This window comes from Terrapene carolina, unplaced genomic scaffold (genome assembly GCF_002925995.2).
Source record: "Terrapene carolina triunguis isolate 2854851 unplaced genomic scaffold, T_m_triunguis-2.0 Scaffold113, whole genome shotgun sequence".
Lineage (NCBI taxonomy): Eukaryota > Metazoa > Chordata > Testudines > Emydidae > Terrapene > Terrapene triunguis.
This window is the reverse complement of record NW_020664464.1, coordinates 17,134,160-17,150,833: the sequence shown is the minus strand read 5'-3', so window position 1 is coordinate 17,150,833 and position 16,674 is coordinate 17,134,160. Positions and strand designations below refer to the sequence as shown.

The 16,674-nt window shown below is 38.6% G+C and overlaps 1 protein-coding gene across 2 annotated transcripts in view; it reads right to left on the bottom strand.

Moving 5' to 3' along the window:
* Window positions 1-16,674, bottom strand: part of JAK2 (Janus kinase 2) — a 139,966-nt gene that overhangs the window by 42,286 nt on the left and 81,006 nt on the right. For both annotated transcript variants that reach the window (XM_026652354.1, XM_026652355.1), the window contains exons 3-7: window positions 14,719-14,842; window positions 12,899-13,016; window positions 12,210-12,355; window positions 8,757-9,069; window positions 6,035-6,175 (exon numbers count right to left, since the gene is read on the bottom strand). In XM_026652354.1, coding sequence (XP_026508139.1) covers window positions 6,035-6,175; window positions 8,757-9,069; window positions 12,210-12,355; window positions 12,899-13,016; window positions 14,719-14,842 — 842 coding nt within the window. The remainder of the gene's footprint in view (window positions 1-6,034; window positions 6,176-8,756; window positions 9,070-12,209; window positions 12,356-12,898; window positions 13,017-14,718; window positions 14,843-16,674) is intronic.

The window sequence follows — 16,674 nt, the reverse complement described above, 5'->3', positions numbered from 1 at the left end:
ATTTCAGAACACTTGCTTGTCGATTATAACTGTTGGGCTGCTTGTGCTTTTTCCATATGTTCTTACACTATTGGGGTGATGGGTTATTCTGTCCCATGTGCGTCACATGTTCAATGATGCTCATTTCTTAGCGAGGCTGTTCCTCCTGGTGCTCCTTGGCAATGTTCAATATGCCGTGGGGTGGCAACAACTTGGCAACTTGAAGGGGGAAATCCCTATGGAAGGCTGGGGAACCTCCATTATAACAAGATTCCAGTAGGGTAGCAAGGTATCCCAGTTTTTCCAATCTCAATTCACTATTTTCCGTATCATGCTCTTCAGTGTTCCGTTGAAGCGTTTGACCAAGCCATTGGTTTGTAGGGCCCGTATTTGAAGCAGCACACACAAGTCCTTCATCAACTCTGCCATGAAAGGAGTCCCTTCATCTGTCAGAATCTCCTTGAGTATTCCTATCTGAGAGGATATTTGGATTAGCTAACATCTTGGACACTGTGATTCCCAGGGGTATGGCTTCTGGATACCAGGCAGCAAAGTCCAGCACAAGGAGCACACTCTGATGAGCTTGGGCTGATTTCTCCAGCAGGCCTATCAGGCCCATCACTGTCCTTTCAAATGGGACTTAGATAACTGGTAGGGGCACTGAAGGGGCCATTAATTGAGATTGTGGGCTGTGCAATTGGCATTCAGGGCAGGAAGCACAATAGTGTCAAACCTGCATATAGATTCTTGGCCAAAAGAACCTTCAAAGGATTCTATCTAGTGTTTTATTCACTGCCAAATGTTCCCCAAACGAATGACAATGGGCTATGTCGAATAATGCCTTTCTGTGTCCTTGGAGTACTAGAAACTGTTTCAGTTCTTGCTCCTGTAGTTAGAGTATTCTATACAATAGGTCCTTTTTTTAAAATCACAAAGTAAGGCCCTGGACCTTTGGTTTTCCCCTCTGCTGGTACCTCATTTACCTAGACTACTAGTTTTCTAATATTCTGGTATAGGAGATCAAGCGTCTGAAATGTCCAAATTCAGTTTTACCCTGAGGGTTGGTCTCTGTGGAACATGTCTCAACTTCAGGTTCGGTAACTGAGTTGTCTCCCTGCCTGCTGGATGAGACTGCTTACCCAGAAGCACCACCTTCTGATTCTGGGCCAACATCTTGGTCCCCCGTCTTCAGTCTGCCCATCTTTCTCACATAGTCTTCTGGGACTTTGAAAACAAGTCCGGGGCTAATTCAGAGAAGATGGAAGGCGGGCTATGTACTGGAGTCATGATATCAGACATGGAGTTATTACTTTCCCCCATTCCTTTCACTGGGAGTAAATTTCCAAACCCTAGGAAATCTTGTCTTATGAGCACAGGGTATGGAAGTTTAGAGATTGCAGCCGCCACCAGCCTTGTTGTGCTTCCCTGAACCTCTATTTGTACAGGAATGGCCATTTAATAATTAACTTTCCCATGCATGCAGGTTATTCCCCTGCTTTTCAGACAGTTCATTCTACCCCACCAGTTTCCCAGAGACCAGTGTGACTTCACTTCCGGAGTCAATTAAAGCAACCATCTCTATACCATTCAACTTGAACGGCCACATATATCTATGTGGAGTTAAAGCTATTCCTGCAGGATTGATTAAGCACGGTCTCTCACTGTTCCACCAAGTTGCACTGCATGGGCTCCTCACTGTTAGGACATTGATCTGCTCTATGTTCTAGCTCCCCACAAGCATAACATTTATACATAGCTCTTGATATCTCCCTATTCTATGGTCTATTAGGCCTTACGCTATGGCCTTCTCTCCCCGGTTCCCCAAGTCCCTTCCCAGCCTCAGGTCGCACTTCAGCATCCCTCCTCCCCCATATAGTCATACCCAAACTTTCAGAGGTATAGGCCTTTGGGACTGGCACATCTCTTCTCTGGCAGTCCTAGAAAGCTCTCTGGCTATTAAGTGTCTCTCTACGAAGGCAACCAAATCGTTGTAGTCAGAAGGGTCATTTTGGACAACCCACCTTCACAGGCAGTAATCCTTTCAGGAACCTGTCCAAAACCAGGAGTTCTACAATCTTTTCCATACTGTTGGTCTCAGGATGCAGCCACTTCTGTGTCAGATGGATCAAGTTGAACAGTTGTGGTCTTGGAGCTTTGTTATCCTGGAACCTCCACTTGTGGAATCCCTGGGCCTTTATAGCTGTAGTCACTCTGGATCTTGCCAGGATCTCACTTTTCAACTGGGCATAGTCTTTGACAGTTTCCGCTGCCATATCGTGGTAGGCCTTCTATGCCTTCCCACACAGGGAGCAAGGATACTGACCTACTGGTCTTGGGGCAAGGCCTCACATAGGTCTGTTCTTTCAAACATGAGAAGATAAACCTCAACATCTCTCTTTGTCATCATCTTTTGTAGGTAACCGCTAGCCTTTAAGATAGAGTTCCCTCCTGGTCACCTTCCAGAGTAATCAGGGCCTTCAGTTGTCTAACTACTTCCTGCAGTGTGTCTTGGTCTTGTATCACCTGATTCATCAGCAGTTGGTTAGTCTCTTGTTGTATTTATATCGATTCCTGCTGAGCAGCCATCTGTACTCTGGTAGCCTCCTGTTGTGGTGCAGTGGCCTGCACCAGCATCCTTACCACGTCGTCCAATCTCAGGAATGATTTATCTTGCCTCCAGGAGAGTCCGCTGTATGTGATCCCATCCCTAACACCACATGTGGCAACACACCTCTATTGTCACATCAGCCTCAGCAGTTATCCCTCTGGTGGGGAGCAGAGGCCTAGAGGAAATCAGTCCTTCTCTACAGTTTATAATTCTTAACAGTGGTTTAGTCACAGTTTTCACAAGGTAGGCTTAAGGGTTGTCCCAAGTGGTTTTCTTAACAACCTCCCTCCCCACCCCCCCAACACACACACAAAACCATTTCCTTCCTCCCACCAGAGCACTGACCCTTATTATACTGGCTCCTGGCTGTCAGACCTTCCCCAAGTAGTAGTAAACTCGATATTTCCCCTATGAGAAGGAGAACAGCTCTCCTAGAAGAAACCTATCCTCCAACCCTTCTGCAGCTTGTATCTTGTCCCTACTCCCAGCTCTCTCACCAGAAGAGGTTCTAAAGGTCACAGTGGCCCTTAACTGGGCTCAGGTGTCCCTAATTAACCTGAGGTAACCTCTTTTCAGCTCACAAGAAAGAGGCTTTAATGGGCTGATATACCTACCTTCAACCACCCCCCTACAGCTATCAGGTCTGAGTTTGTCACAATCCAATTTTATGCCAGAGTAACTCCATTGGTTTCAATGGAGTTGCATTGGTATAAAACTGGAATAGCACAGTGGTGATGCAAACCCCAAGGTATGTTCCTCCCCAGTCTGGTTTCCAATACCAGCAACTCAGTTCAACTCAGAGAAAACAGACTCTCCACTGGCTATAGCACCAGCGAGTGTATTTTCTGCTATTTTCTAAAGTAGTTTATTTGAATAACCTGAGCTATACACCAGAAGTTGAGATCTCAAGGGTTTTTTGAAGAGTCATATAGTGAAACATGATGCGGCTGTCAGAAAGGTTGTTTAATATGCTACACAGCGTAACTTTACATAACATGATTCTCAATAAAACTGATGTATAATAAATATTTTAAAATACTCTGGTCATGATTTCTTAAACTTTATTTAACACAAGAAAAGCTTGTACTTAGGGCTTGTCTACAGTTATTGGGGGTTCAACGTGCGGTGATCGATGCATCGGCGGTCAATTTAGCGGTCTAGTGAAGACCCGCTAAATTGACCACCAATCACTTTCCTGTCAACTCCTGTACTCCACCTGAATGAGAAGAGCAAGGGGAGTCGACGGGGGAGCATCTCCAGTCAACATCGCGTAGTGTGGACCCCGTGGTAAGTAGATCTAAGTACGTCAACTTCAGCTATGTTATTCACATAGCTGAAGTCGCGTAACTTAGATCGATCACCCCCCGTAGTGTAGACAAGGCCTTAATCTATGTCAAGCAGATTGTCTACAGACTCACTTGGTTGGGATCGGATTACACCAGCTCTAATATTAAATGCCTAAAACTTGACACACTCTGGTTTTTCACCTTTTCTTAAGAGATGCCCTTTAATAAAGCATTTGTGCTGAACAGAAACTCACACATACTTCTAGGCTGCAGTAGTATGATGCAACTGCTGTATTTATGAAAACGAGGGCTATAGATGCTGCACAATGAATGGGTAAAACAGAGTGCAATATGGACTTAATTTTATTTCGCAACAAAAGGCTTTATCAGTATAAAAAAGGAAGAACAACATTATACAACATCCCTGATAGAAAGACAAAAGGACAAACCATTTAGTACGTACATATGAGCAACCTCTGTAATTTTTTTTAAAGGTCACGACTAGGAAAGGAGGTGGGGAGGGTGAGGAGAGGGAAAAACCAACCACCACATATGTTTGGTTTTATTCAAATCAATATAAATAACTTCAAACTACAACAAGTTTTTAATTCCCATATCTTTCATGCACCCTCTATGCTCTGCCTTTCCCAAGATTCCTCTTTTTTGAGAGAGCTTCACAAGTTTGTTGGGATAATTTCTGGTAAATAAATCCTGTAAAGGTAACTCCTCTCCCAATATGGTCCTCGCTCAACAAGGAGAAACCAAAGATGTGAAAATTAACAGTTCTTCCTGGTAGATAATAGAAAGACAGCAAGAGGAAAGTTGGGCATCTCATATTGAAAATACTTCTTTCCTTATTTTGTGTCAATGTGCTCCAATCTATGGACTGTTCCTTCATTTCCCTCCCATTTCAGATGAATCTTAACTACATTATACGCTGTCCTCGACCAACCACATTTCATAAGAAAAAGGGGTTGAACTACCTTAAAAGAAAAGTTGAACATGTTCATTACTGAAGCTGAAAAACAGCAATGAAAGACGTAATGAAAAGAATGTTCTTTAATAATCCAAAAGTGAAAGTGCTGTAATAAAGAACAAATATTCCTCACGCATGCACTTCACAGGAAAAGACTACATTAAAAACCATTTGTTCCCATTGGCTAGCTACCAAAAACACAGCTTAATTATCTACAAGTGTAGATTCTATGTGACTACTGAAGAGTAAATTATATCAAATCTAATATAATTCTGAAAAACAGTATCATTTTTAAAGGCAGCATTAAAAACAGAAAATTAATTCATTCTCATTCAAATGCTTTTGCAGGTTTTGGATTTACTTTCTCCAGGAAGGAAGAACCATTTTAGCAGTACATCTGTCTTGTGTGCCAACAAGTTGTAGATCTCTGATCAGACAGGAAAATGACTGAAACAGGAAATCTGATGTTACACAGATCAGTAATGTGGATCAAGAAAGAAACCACTACACCAAAAGGTTATCTCATACAGGAAATGGTGTTGCTAATACAATGCTAGGATTAAAAAGATGAACAATTGTGGCTTTTTAGTTCACACACAATATATTGTAAAGAGAATTTGTAAGTGACTTGTTTACATTGTCAGACTAACACTTTTCAAACGAATGCCTCACACAATATTTTAAATAATAACAGCTATACTATTAGTTTTGTACCTTTTGTCTAGATGGATGTATATAGTTCTGTATATCTTTTTCCCTTCAGGCTAATCTCAAATCCCAATCCTGCAGTTGTGTGTGCGCGCACACAGACGGACTGCTGCGCCCATGCACAATGAATTGCAGGATTAGGGTCTAGGTTAAATTAAAATTACACAAGTTTAATAATTATTTAGCTAGGCACAACGAAGTTGGAGAATGAACTGCAGATAAAGTGTCAGTGTTAGTTTTAAATATCCTTGTTTCAATTTCAGTCTATGCTATGGTGCTTCAAATACATTAGCATCTCTATGTACTGATATAGTGATCACTGTTGAAATCTTCAGTTTTTACCTTTTGCCTTATTAACATCTGAGTAATTGTTTACCGCATCGTAGGTTTAGTAGAATATTGTGAATACTGCCGTATTCCCACCGCATGATCAAACCAATATCAATGTAAATCAAACAATAAGAAAAATAAACATACCAGATTCTTGCTGTCCTGCTTATGAATGGTGACAATTCTACTCTCACTGGTGACAATTCTACTCTCACTGGAGCCTTCTTGGTTTGCTTGTTTAATGCTGACATCGATTATATCAGGAAAATCACAATATGTTTGTAATTCCTGTAATAAATGTTAGTTATGATTAATACTAACATAGTAAATGGTTTTTCAACGTATAATTCAAAATTAGAGAATTCTGACAACCCTAGATAAATATTTTTACCACCTTAGGAATGATGATGAATTCAAAATACTGAAGATCAAATAATCACAAAGTGGATGCTGATTTTCACAATGAAAAATGCACACACACTTGTGCATCCCTGACCATGGTAATCGAAGGCACAAATCACAATGGGAGCTAGAAGCTTGGGTGAATTTTGACTTGAGTACAATTCAGGGAATTTTTGAAAATTTGGCTCTTTAAATTCTGACCTCAAACTGAATTCTTAAAATATCGGACAGAAAAAGTGAGACAGTCAGTTCTTCCACCAGATGGATATGGTACATCAGTCAAAATGTTATACAGGTAATGGCTTTTTTGTTGGTTGTCTGTAGCATTTTAGATAATACAAATCATTATTTGTTATTTCTGTAATTCAAGGAAAATAACAGTCTGATAATAATCTGAGTAAGAATTTCTAGTTTCTATTATTTACTGCAACCTTTTTGCAGGTGTATCCACGGTTACACCGGCACAACAGGTCTTCACCCATGCTCTCCATAAAGATACTGGGCCAGATTCTCAGCTGGTGTAAATCAGCTCAGCTGCACTAAAGTCAATGGAGTTATGCCTAGTTACTAGATAAGAATCTGGGCTGGCAAGACCATCTATCACAGCCACTGCATCACCACCACTTCACCAAAATAAAAATAATAATATCTTGCTCCAAGCAAGTGGTTGAGTAAAGTTTTGTGATGCTGGTTTGCTGCAATAGTCAAAGATACAGCTAGCCTTACCTCACTATTAAATTTGAGCATGCAACCCTTTGTACAAATGCAGAAACTGTCCACAGGTAAATGTAGTTAATCATCTTACATTAGACAGAGTTGCCTAATGGTCAGAGCAGAGGACAGGGGGTCTGGTGACATGATTTCTATTCCCATCTGCCCCTGCCTTCCTCTATAACCTCAAACAAGATACTTAAACTCTTCATGCATTTGTTTCCTCATCTGTAAACTGGGGACAATAATGCTTATTCATCTTGGAAAAGAATTTTGAGAATTTCAGAGGAAAAACAATAAAAATCCTATATATTACTCTTGCTATTAAAGGCTTGATTGGCATGCACAAATGGTACAGCTGCATACACAAATTTCAGCATGTGCAAAGTTAGAGGTTGCTTTACGAAAACATGGCTCAAAGAGGGCAAATTTTATATATGAATTAATGTACAAAAAGTGATTTTAAAAGGCCTGTTTTTCTATAAAATAACTCCAGTCATATCATCATTAGAACAGTCTCTTGAAGGCTGCTTTTTGCATATGAAGGGTGTCTAGTAGGAACATTTAACATTAAATCATCAGAGTTATACAGATGATAACTATTGGCCCAATTATCCAAACCTCAGCTCAGTCTGCACTGTTATTAATAAGCACACATGAAGAAATATCAAGATATTTACACATACATCGTTATATATTTTAATATGCCTGATGATTAAATACCATATCATAAAAGTGTCATTTTACATAATGGCCTGTGATCACTTGTAAACTATCTGTTAACCTCAATTTGCTTTACAAGGTATTTTTCACATTATTGTTTTGATCTAGTCTGTTATCTATCAGGAAATGTATATGTATTTAAAAATGTAAGGTCATTTATTCATTTTAAAAAAGGAGATCACCTCTAATACTCCTCCTTCAAATTTCCCTATGGAAAAAACCCAGTCTTATTTAGATTATAAAGAAGGGTTATACTAGAAGAAGGGTTGTTTCATCTATAGTCTGTAAAGCGATGAGTAAAATTTTAATGCTATAGAAATGTTTCACAATAATATTCTGTTATTTAAAAGCTATGTACAAAAAATAAGATATACTCCTGAAATGATACATCGTCTTTGGGATAACAGTTTTCCTGACCTGATCTGGGTACGTTACACATTAGCAATGGAACAGGTGGGACTTATCAAAGCTAGACTTGGTAATTCCTGACAACCAGTAATTCATTTCCTGCTAGCAACTAGCATCAGATAACGTTAAGTTCAATTGTTGAATATTCAGATGGAAAACAATGTAAAAAAAACAAAAACACCCAGATAACATCAAGAATAAAATGTAACTGCATGATTATAACAAATGTTTGAATCATTTAACTTTTTTAACTCTTAAATTAGGCGGAGCTGTTACTTTCTCATATCAACTTTTATAATAATTCTGTTTTAATAGCATGAATGACAGAGAACTGCACTCTTCATTTGTCATCTAAGTACTTTAATTGCTTAGCCAAAAGTTATTTCTCTTATAATTTATATAAAAAAATCCACCTAATTTAAAAAGTCTTGTGCTGTTTGGTTCAAGTCAAACCCCATTCATACAGAAATCACAATAGAACTATTAAGTCAAAGTCATAATTCATTCTATAGTACTACATTAGAATTAATCAGTACATGTAACATATGACCAAATTACTCTGTTACCATGTCCATTTGCAAAATCCTTAAAATAATAAAAGTGACGCCATATTTACATGAATTACCTGTTCTGTCAGTGGCTCACTGTCTTTATGTTTCCCTCTTGAGCACTGAATTCCACCATTTCCAGTTATTATAATGGTTGCAAAACTCTCTTCACCTCTGCAAGGCTCTTTTACTTCAAAAATCTCTGAATAGAAGGCAGGCTGAAGGGATTCCAGATTTATAAGATATTTAAGTTTCAAGTTTCTGGCAGTAGCTTTGCATTGGCCAAACTGCTGGATAAATTTGCGGAATCTGTACCTTATTCTCTTTCGTGTCAAAATATGGTAGTCTTGGATTTTTGCCCGAACACATTTAGGCAAAAACATCTTGTAACTGTGAACACAAGATTAGCACATAAATTCCAAGGTTTATCTATGAAGCCTAGAAAAGGAAATTATTTCTGTATGCTAAATAAATACAAAGTCAACATGAAAATACTTTATCAAATGAACTACGTACTGTGATTTTAAAAGATATTGTGGTCTTTATTTCAGTCTTCAGTAAAAGTTGTTGAAAATGAAACCACACTTATCGAGCCATTTTCTATTTTTCATTTACTAGTTGCAAAGTATAGTACACTGCTGTTTCCATAAACCTGGACATTTCTGATTTAGTCATTATTATGTGGGGTTGGGGAGAAGTCCAGTCAGCCAGGATACATTGATAAATTCCCATAGCTATGCCAATGTAGCAAAATCCTGATCTTTCTAGATCATTCAGATTTGTAAATACAGACACAGAACCACATATGTCAAGTTTAAAAAGATAACCAACAATGCAATTCTACACTGTATCATGAACTAAGCCTTGTACTGGGAGGATTTCTTAACTTTTGAGTGCTTGATGTTCTTATAACTTAATGCTCTGTTAACATTTTCTCTGTGTAACTTAAAAGAAGATGCCAAAATCTAAAGACAATATTAAAACAAGTTTTATTTAATCAGTTACCACTTGTGGCACTGGCTCTAGTAGTATCTTGTTAACAAGGTGATTAAAAATGAAAATATAATGTTTTAAAAGTTATGATATGATGAAGTTTAACAAAAGAATGGACACAAAAAAAGGAAAAACTTTCAAAACCAGACTCACCAGAGTGGAAGAAAAGGTGAGAGCGAGAGAACATGTTGTCTAGACAAGAGGTGATTACCTCAGAAATCCTCCCAAATAAAAAATTTAGTGAGTCAACATTTTAAAGAGAAAAGAAATATTTGAGTAATTGGTCTTCCTCCCAGCAAATGAAAGAGTCCTTGCTATCTTTAAATTATGGTTTCCAGATATCCTGGGTAGCATATGGTAATATCAATGACTTAATATGGTATAATGAAAATGATGCTAGTATTGAAAAGAGGGGTAGGGCATAACAATTTCAGAAATATGGCACCAGACTATTTTAAGCATTTACTCCTGCACATCTGATTTCACTTGTTCTCTTTGGCCCCTTATTCAGGAACACATATGTATTCTGGAAAGTACTTGAACATGTGCATAACTTTAAACATGTACTTAAGTGCCATTCAGCACTTTAAAAGCATGCTTAAGCAATTTCCTGAACAAGGCCTTTAGCAGTATAAATTGATAAAATACAGTGTAAAAGCAAATTCTGATAACTGAGTGAATCTGTCTATGTACAGCTTAGGAATTCCAGTTTGATTTTATGAACTGTCTATATCCTTCTGTTTTATGGTTGTCCTTTGCTGTATTGTTGCACCATCCCTCTTATGCTGAGGAGGCAAGAGGGGTGCAGGTGTGTCTGGCTCTGACTAGGACAATTGTGAGATCTAGCCATTAGCAGAATAACAGGTAGCTGTAACCTGGATGGAACCAGTTCAGCCCAACTTGTCTAGCATTTGGAGAGTGGAATTTCCCCAGAAGCAGGACAAAGAACCAAGGTTTTGATACTACCCTTTAAAAACAACAGAGACTGGGTGGGTTGGAGGATGAGACAAAAGGAAGCTTGGGCAGGAGGGGACATACTGTTGTAGCAGAGGGAACTTGCTTAGCTGCAGGATCAGCCAAGGAAGAAGGAAACTGGCTACAGACTACAGGGAGATACTCCAGGATTTGGAGGGAAAGCCTAGACACTTTAGAGGACTCTGACTTAAGCCCAAAGAATGTTCAAGAGTGGTAAGGGACATGAGGCAGGGAAATGCATATACACAGGTTATTGTTTGTCTAGATCTGTTTACGTCTTGTGCTAGCAAAAGTAAAGAGTGATACATTTTTGGATACCTTACAGAGCCTGTGTGTCTGTTTGGTTCAAGTATCACACACACCTGAAGAGGTAACTGTAAACCCAGAGCTCACACAAGGTCAGATCGCTGAGGAATCATAGAAGATTAGGGTTGGAAGAGACCTCAGGTGGTCATCTAGTCCAACCCCCTGCTCAAAACAGGAAGGGTGTGCTTAAGCTACCGGGGAATCTTGGAGCCTATGGCAGCTAGACTGCGAGGTCCCATTTTTGTGAAGGGATAACTGACAACCTGTGCCCAGAAAGTGTGTTGGGGCAGTTCTGCAGCCTTCTCACACCAAAGGAAGCTTAAGAGCACATAGGCCCAGTGTGTGAGGCTCAAATACAGTAGCTTGGTGACCATCCAGACAGTAGGAGTGCTATCAGGGCTGTGTGACACAAATACATGCATAACAAAAGTGAGACAACCCCATTCTTTAGGACTCAATAATGTTGCAAAGTTGTGTGAAATTTAAGTCTTTCATACTTTAGAAGCTCTCTGTTAAAGCAAAGAACATTAAACAAAAATTACTTATTCTTCCTGACTGCACCCTGGAAGCTCAAAATTAGAATATGTTTGCACATATGTTTACCTTCAGTTGCATGTGCACTTTAGTCTATTATTTTAAGATTGTGTATAGGTGAAGTGATTCTTTGGATTAAAAGAGCATAGACAAATATATGTCGTGGAAAATAAAGTTAATAGTTACATGGACTTTTCAGATATAAAAAGAAAAAGGTTTTGAAACTGAAAAGCATGGAAAAATTGCAGATGGATGGGAAGTTCTAGAGCAGCGGTTCCCAAATTATGGTCCATGCACCACCCGCAGCCCACAGAACACTTGACAGAGGTTCACAGAGAACTGGTCACATAGTGTTGATTCCTCCTTGTTTCCACCTGCTAAATTTCATTAAAAAAAACAGCTAAAAATACATTAATTACTTTCCTAATGTTATTTTCTATGTAAGCAATGGCTGAAGTTGCCACAAGGACATTGTTCAATTGCTAACGGAAAGGGAAGTAGTCCATGCGATCACAAAGGTAAGGGGAGGATGTCATGAGATAATCTCTCTACGTTTGGGAATCTCTGCTCTGGAACAAATCTGTTGCCAAAAATTGTGTCTGTGTCCAGGTGCTAATTACTTGGGTTACATGAAAGAGAAAGGCAAAGTGAGAAAACAGTAAACTAATGAGTCATCCTTTTACTGTATGTAAAAGTAACATTGTTCTGAAGTAAGGAATTACCTGACTGAATTGTAGATAGCCAGGGGAGTTTGGTCCTTTTCTTTGGCCACTCTCATCATATCAAGAACAGCCATTCCAAGGCATTCTTCCTGTGTTTCATGAGTAACAGGCACCTTTACCCATCCATGCACAAAATCATCTCGCCACTGAGAGAGAAAAGAGCGTAAGCAATCAGACTGAAAATTTACCTCATCATGGTCTCTCTTTTATAACATTTTCTTTACTGAAATTCTTGTGACTCAATTCTTCTGTACCCAAAACTCTGTGAATCTCTACACTGGATCCCAGGTACTTTTCACCCCTTGGTAGCCCAGCTCTTAAAAGGTTTGTATCAGGTTATTGCTGAAGTCCCACAAGGTCTTTTCAGGGACGGTATGGTCCTATATTTCCAAGCCTGCTCTTCTCAAAAAATGGAGCCTGATGCTTGCTGAGGGGAATGATATGGTGGAGGCAGCATAGTTCTTCATCCCTTCCCTCACAACATGGATCTGCTGGGTTTTCATTCTCTCCTACTGCAGAGGAACAATATGGCCCTGAGTTTCATTTGCATATTTAAAACTGGCCTCTGAGAAATTAAGTCAAGCTTTGTGGGTTATCATCCACATTCTACGTTTGGATGATGGTGTCAAAAAGCAGTGGCAAAGAGGTAAAAAAACAGTCAATCATGAACTATCAATTGAAAGTCATACCTGAGCAAACAGATAAGACATGACAAGGTCATCAACGACAGGGCTCTCTGCACCTCGGGAAACGCCATATCGATATGCTCTGCTACTGCCATTACAATACCAGTGAGGAAAATAAAACCTGTTGAGAAATATACACATTGTATAGTTAGACAAATATCAACAAAATTAAAGGGTATATCTGCTGAAAAAGACCGCACATCTTAAATACCATCTCTTGGTAAAGTTAAGTTTTATTTTTCTATACGACTCCCTGTAGCAAGATCCTTAGTCTTCTAAAAACCTCGAGACGATACAATGAAATATAACTACTTGGGTTATTATAACAATGCCCAAGGAAGACAAGATTATTCTATGCCTAAGCGAACAACCATTACACGATCCCAAAGAAAACACGCTGGGTATCAAGTCATTCAGTTTAATACAAAGAGGTAACAGTGGTTCGTGTAGAAGTGACACGTGGTTGCTGCAAACATTGTGACTGCTCCCAATGTGACTAAATCATATCTTAGATTACTAAAAGAAATGTTTGGAACTAGGAGCAGCACTATAAAATTAATATAACTGCAGAACAGAAAGCTGTATTCTAATCCAACTAATACACCTCTACTCCGATATAACGTGACATGATATAACACGAATTCGGATATAAAGCGGTAAAGAAGCGCTCCGGGGGGGCGGGGCTGCGCGCTCTGGCGGATCAAAGCAAGTTCGATATAACACAATTTCCCCTATAACGCGGTAAGATTTTTTGGCTCCCAAGGACAGCGTTATATCGGGGTAGAGGTGTATATCACTAACAAAACTGCCAGCTTTAAATTCTGATTCCTGAATCTCTTTTGCTCATAATATACCATAAAAAACAAAACAAACTGCTTGATTTTTTGATACTGTACCTGGTTGATCTTACTTTGCCTTGTATGTATGACATTAGTGCAGAATGAACAAAACACCCTAAAAAGAGGTAAGATTTTCAGAGTAGCTTTGCTGACCACAACCACATTTTAAATTGGAATTAGCAATATGGTTGAGTATTCTGCTGTGCATCTGTGCAGTCTAGTAGTCATTCTTATCGTACTCTTATAATAGAACGGGGAACAAACTAACAGATGCACACACCAGAAATTTCAATAACATAATTTCAGTCTACCGGCATAGGGCAAACCAAGCCATTAAGAGGACATTTTGCATTTCAATTTGCAATTAATTTTCCAAAGGGACATCCATGCTACCTTATGCATTTCAAAGAAATAAAAGCCTTTTCAGAAGGGAAAATTGTAGATGCGCAGCTCAAAAAGTTCACTTTCAAAAAAGAGATTTTGTTCACTGGATAGATACAAATTCTGCTGTAGCTGTCCTGATAATTGGATAAGATAACTTAATTATATCTATAAATCAGCATTTTAGCCACTGAAGGACTTTTTACATTTCAGAACTTCTAGTAATTACATTAGCATCATAACTCAAAAACACAAATCCACGAACAAGAAATTTGGCTCTTGTTACTTGATCATTTATCACAAACAAACAAAAAATAATGGGAACTCCCTGTACTTTCAGTACCTTTTTGTTTTGTAACCTGAAGAGGTAAGTATAGCGATCTCCAATACAAAGGCACAAACAATACAATTGATTATTCAATTTACTCAATCCAACATATTTTGTATGCTTCTTATCAAGTACCTAATAGTTCATATGGAGACTAGAATTCAGTTACATTTTACATTATATTGTTTGCTACTGCTTTGTTATTTAGCTTTTTGCATTAATATGAAAAATAAATCACAGTTCTTTTTTAGGTGTTATCTGAGTTGTCATGCTACCTTATTCGGTAGAGTAAGTTGAGCCTGGTTGATTCTTCTACGTGGAAGATGTGATTTGGAGGATACCAAATTCTCTCTGTTTCATTCATTAGTGCAAACATGTTATGGTACACAGGCATGATACCTAGTAAAGCAACAGAAAAACAAATGCTTACTGAGAAGTTCGTTATTATGCAAAACACTTTTTTTTAGTAGAAAGAAAACACACCCTGGTAAAAAGTGGTGAACTGATAGTATCTGAGAGTCTTGTTAACTGATTATCTATAGCACTGGTAGGTCACAGTTGCATTGCAAGTTTCTGCATGCTGCAGTTTGTTTTCTGCCTCAGTATCATCTCATTGTTTCTTTATGCTCCCAGTCTGTCCATTGTACCCACCTGCTGTTGTCTCTCACCTTATATCTAGGGCTTGTCTACACATGAAAATTAATCTAGAATAAGGTGGGGTGTAAATTTAAAGCAGGTTAACTATTCCTGATTAACTTCATATGTGCATTAGGCCAGGTCTACCCTACCACTTACTTTGGTATAACTTTATGTTGCTCAGGAGTGTGAATAAGTCACCCACCTGAGTGACGTACATTACACTGAACTAAGTGCCAGTGTGAACAGTGCTATGTCGGTGGCAGAGCTTCTCCTGCCAACATAGCTATGGCCTCTCGTGGAGATGGATTTATTATGCCAACAAGAGAGCTCTCTTCTGTCGCACAGAGCGTCTTCACCAAAGGCGCTACAGCCGCACAGCTGCGTTAGTGCAAGGGCGCCAATATAGCGCTTCTAGTGGAGACAAGCCCTTACTCCAATTAGCTTAATCCCATGGAGCTAAACAGGAATAGCTATTCTGGAATGACTCCCTGGATAGACAAATCCTTAGATTATAAGGCTTTAAAGTCAAAGACCATCTCCATATGGCTGTACAGTACCTAGCAGAGTGGCCTCTATATGCTACCAGAACAATAAATAATAGTACTTTGTTTTAAATTTTTTCTTGTGTTTTTTCAAAAATGGAACAGACTAATGCACTAGTTTTACACCATTAGCTTTAAAGAAGAATTAAAAGCAGAACAAAATGAAGAGAATCACCATGACTATTAAGTCCACATTTCTACGTATTCCAGGATTTCAGGTATTAATACTATTGTACTAAGACTTATAAACTCAGGAGGACACAGAGGAAGGAAGCTTAGGGCAAGAGAGCACAACGAAAAGGAAATGCTTCTGTGACATAGGGACAGTCTCTCATTGTAGGACTAGTCACATTCAAAGGAAGCTGACCTGAAGGGGGAAAAGAAAGAGAGAGAGAGAGAGAGAGAGACAGACAGACAGACAGACAGGCGCCACGAGTCGGCAGTGAAGCCAGAAGACTGTGATTTCTTGTTTGAATATCTAAAAATATTTTCTAACAAACAAAAACATGCTTGATATGATATTTTTATCGGTAAGTATCGGTAAACGTTGATTTCACCGTACATACACAAACCGATGAAAAAATATTTCTATTGATAATAATCGAAATTTACTACGGTGATCAGATAGCAAGTGTGAAATATAGGGACACTTTTTTTCAGGGGCATATATAAGACAATGCCCCTAATATCGGGACGTCTTGTCACCCTAAAATTTACAGATAGGCAATGTTAGAAAGAGGTTGCTTGAGAATTACAGTCAAAATCCAGTCATTTAAACTTTTGAATTAGGCTTGTTATAAATGAACTAGTGAATGAATAGTAAAAACAGGTAGGATTTGTTGATTTTAAGGATATTTACTTTGTACATTTTAACATGTGATGTGAAAATTTGTATTTTTAATGGTTTATAAAGCTTTAAATTTTTGAATCTCAATGTCTTTCATTAAAAATTATTTGATCCCCCCATAATTTCCCACAACTGTGAAAATTTAAATTGATAAAAATTGAAAAAAAAATGCTTAAAAATAACCCCCCCCCCATCCTCTTTCC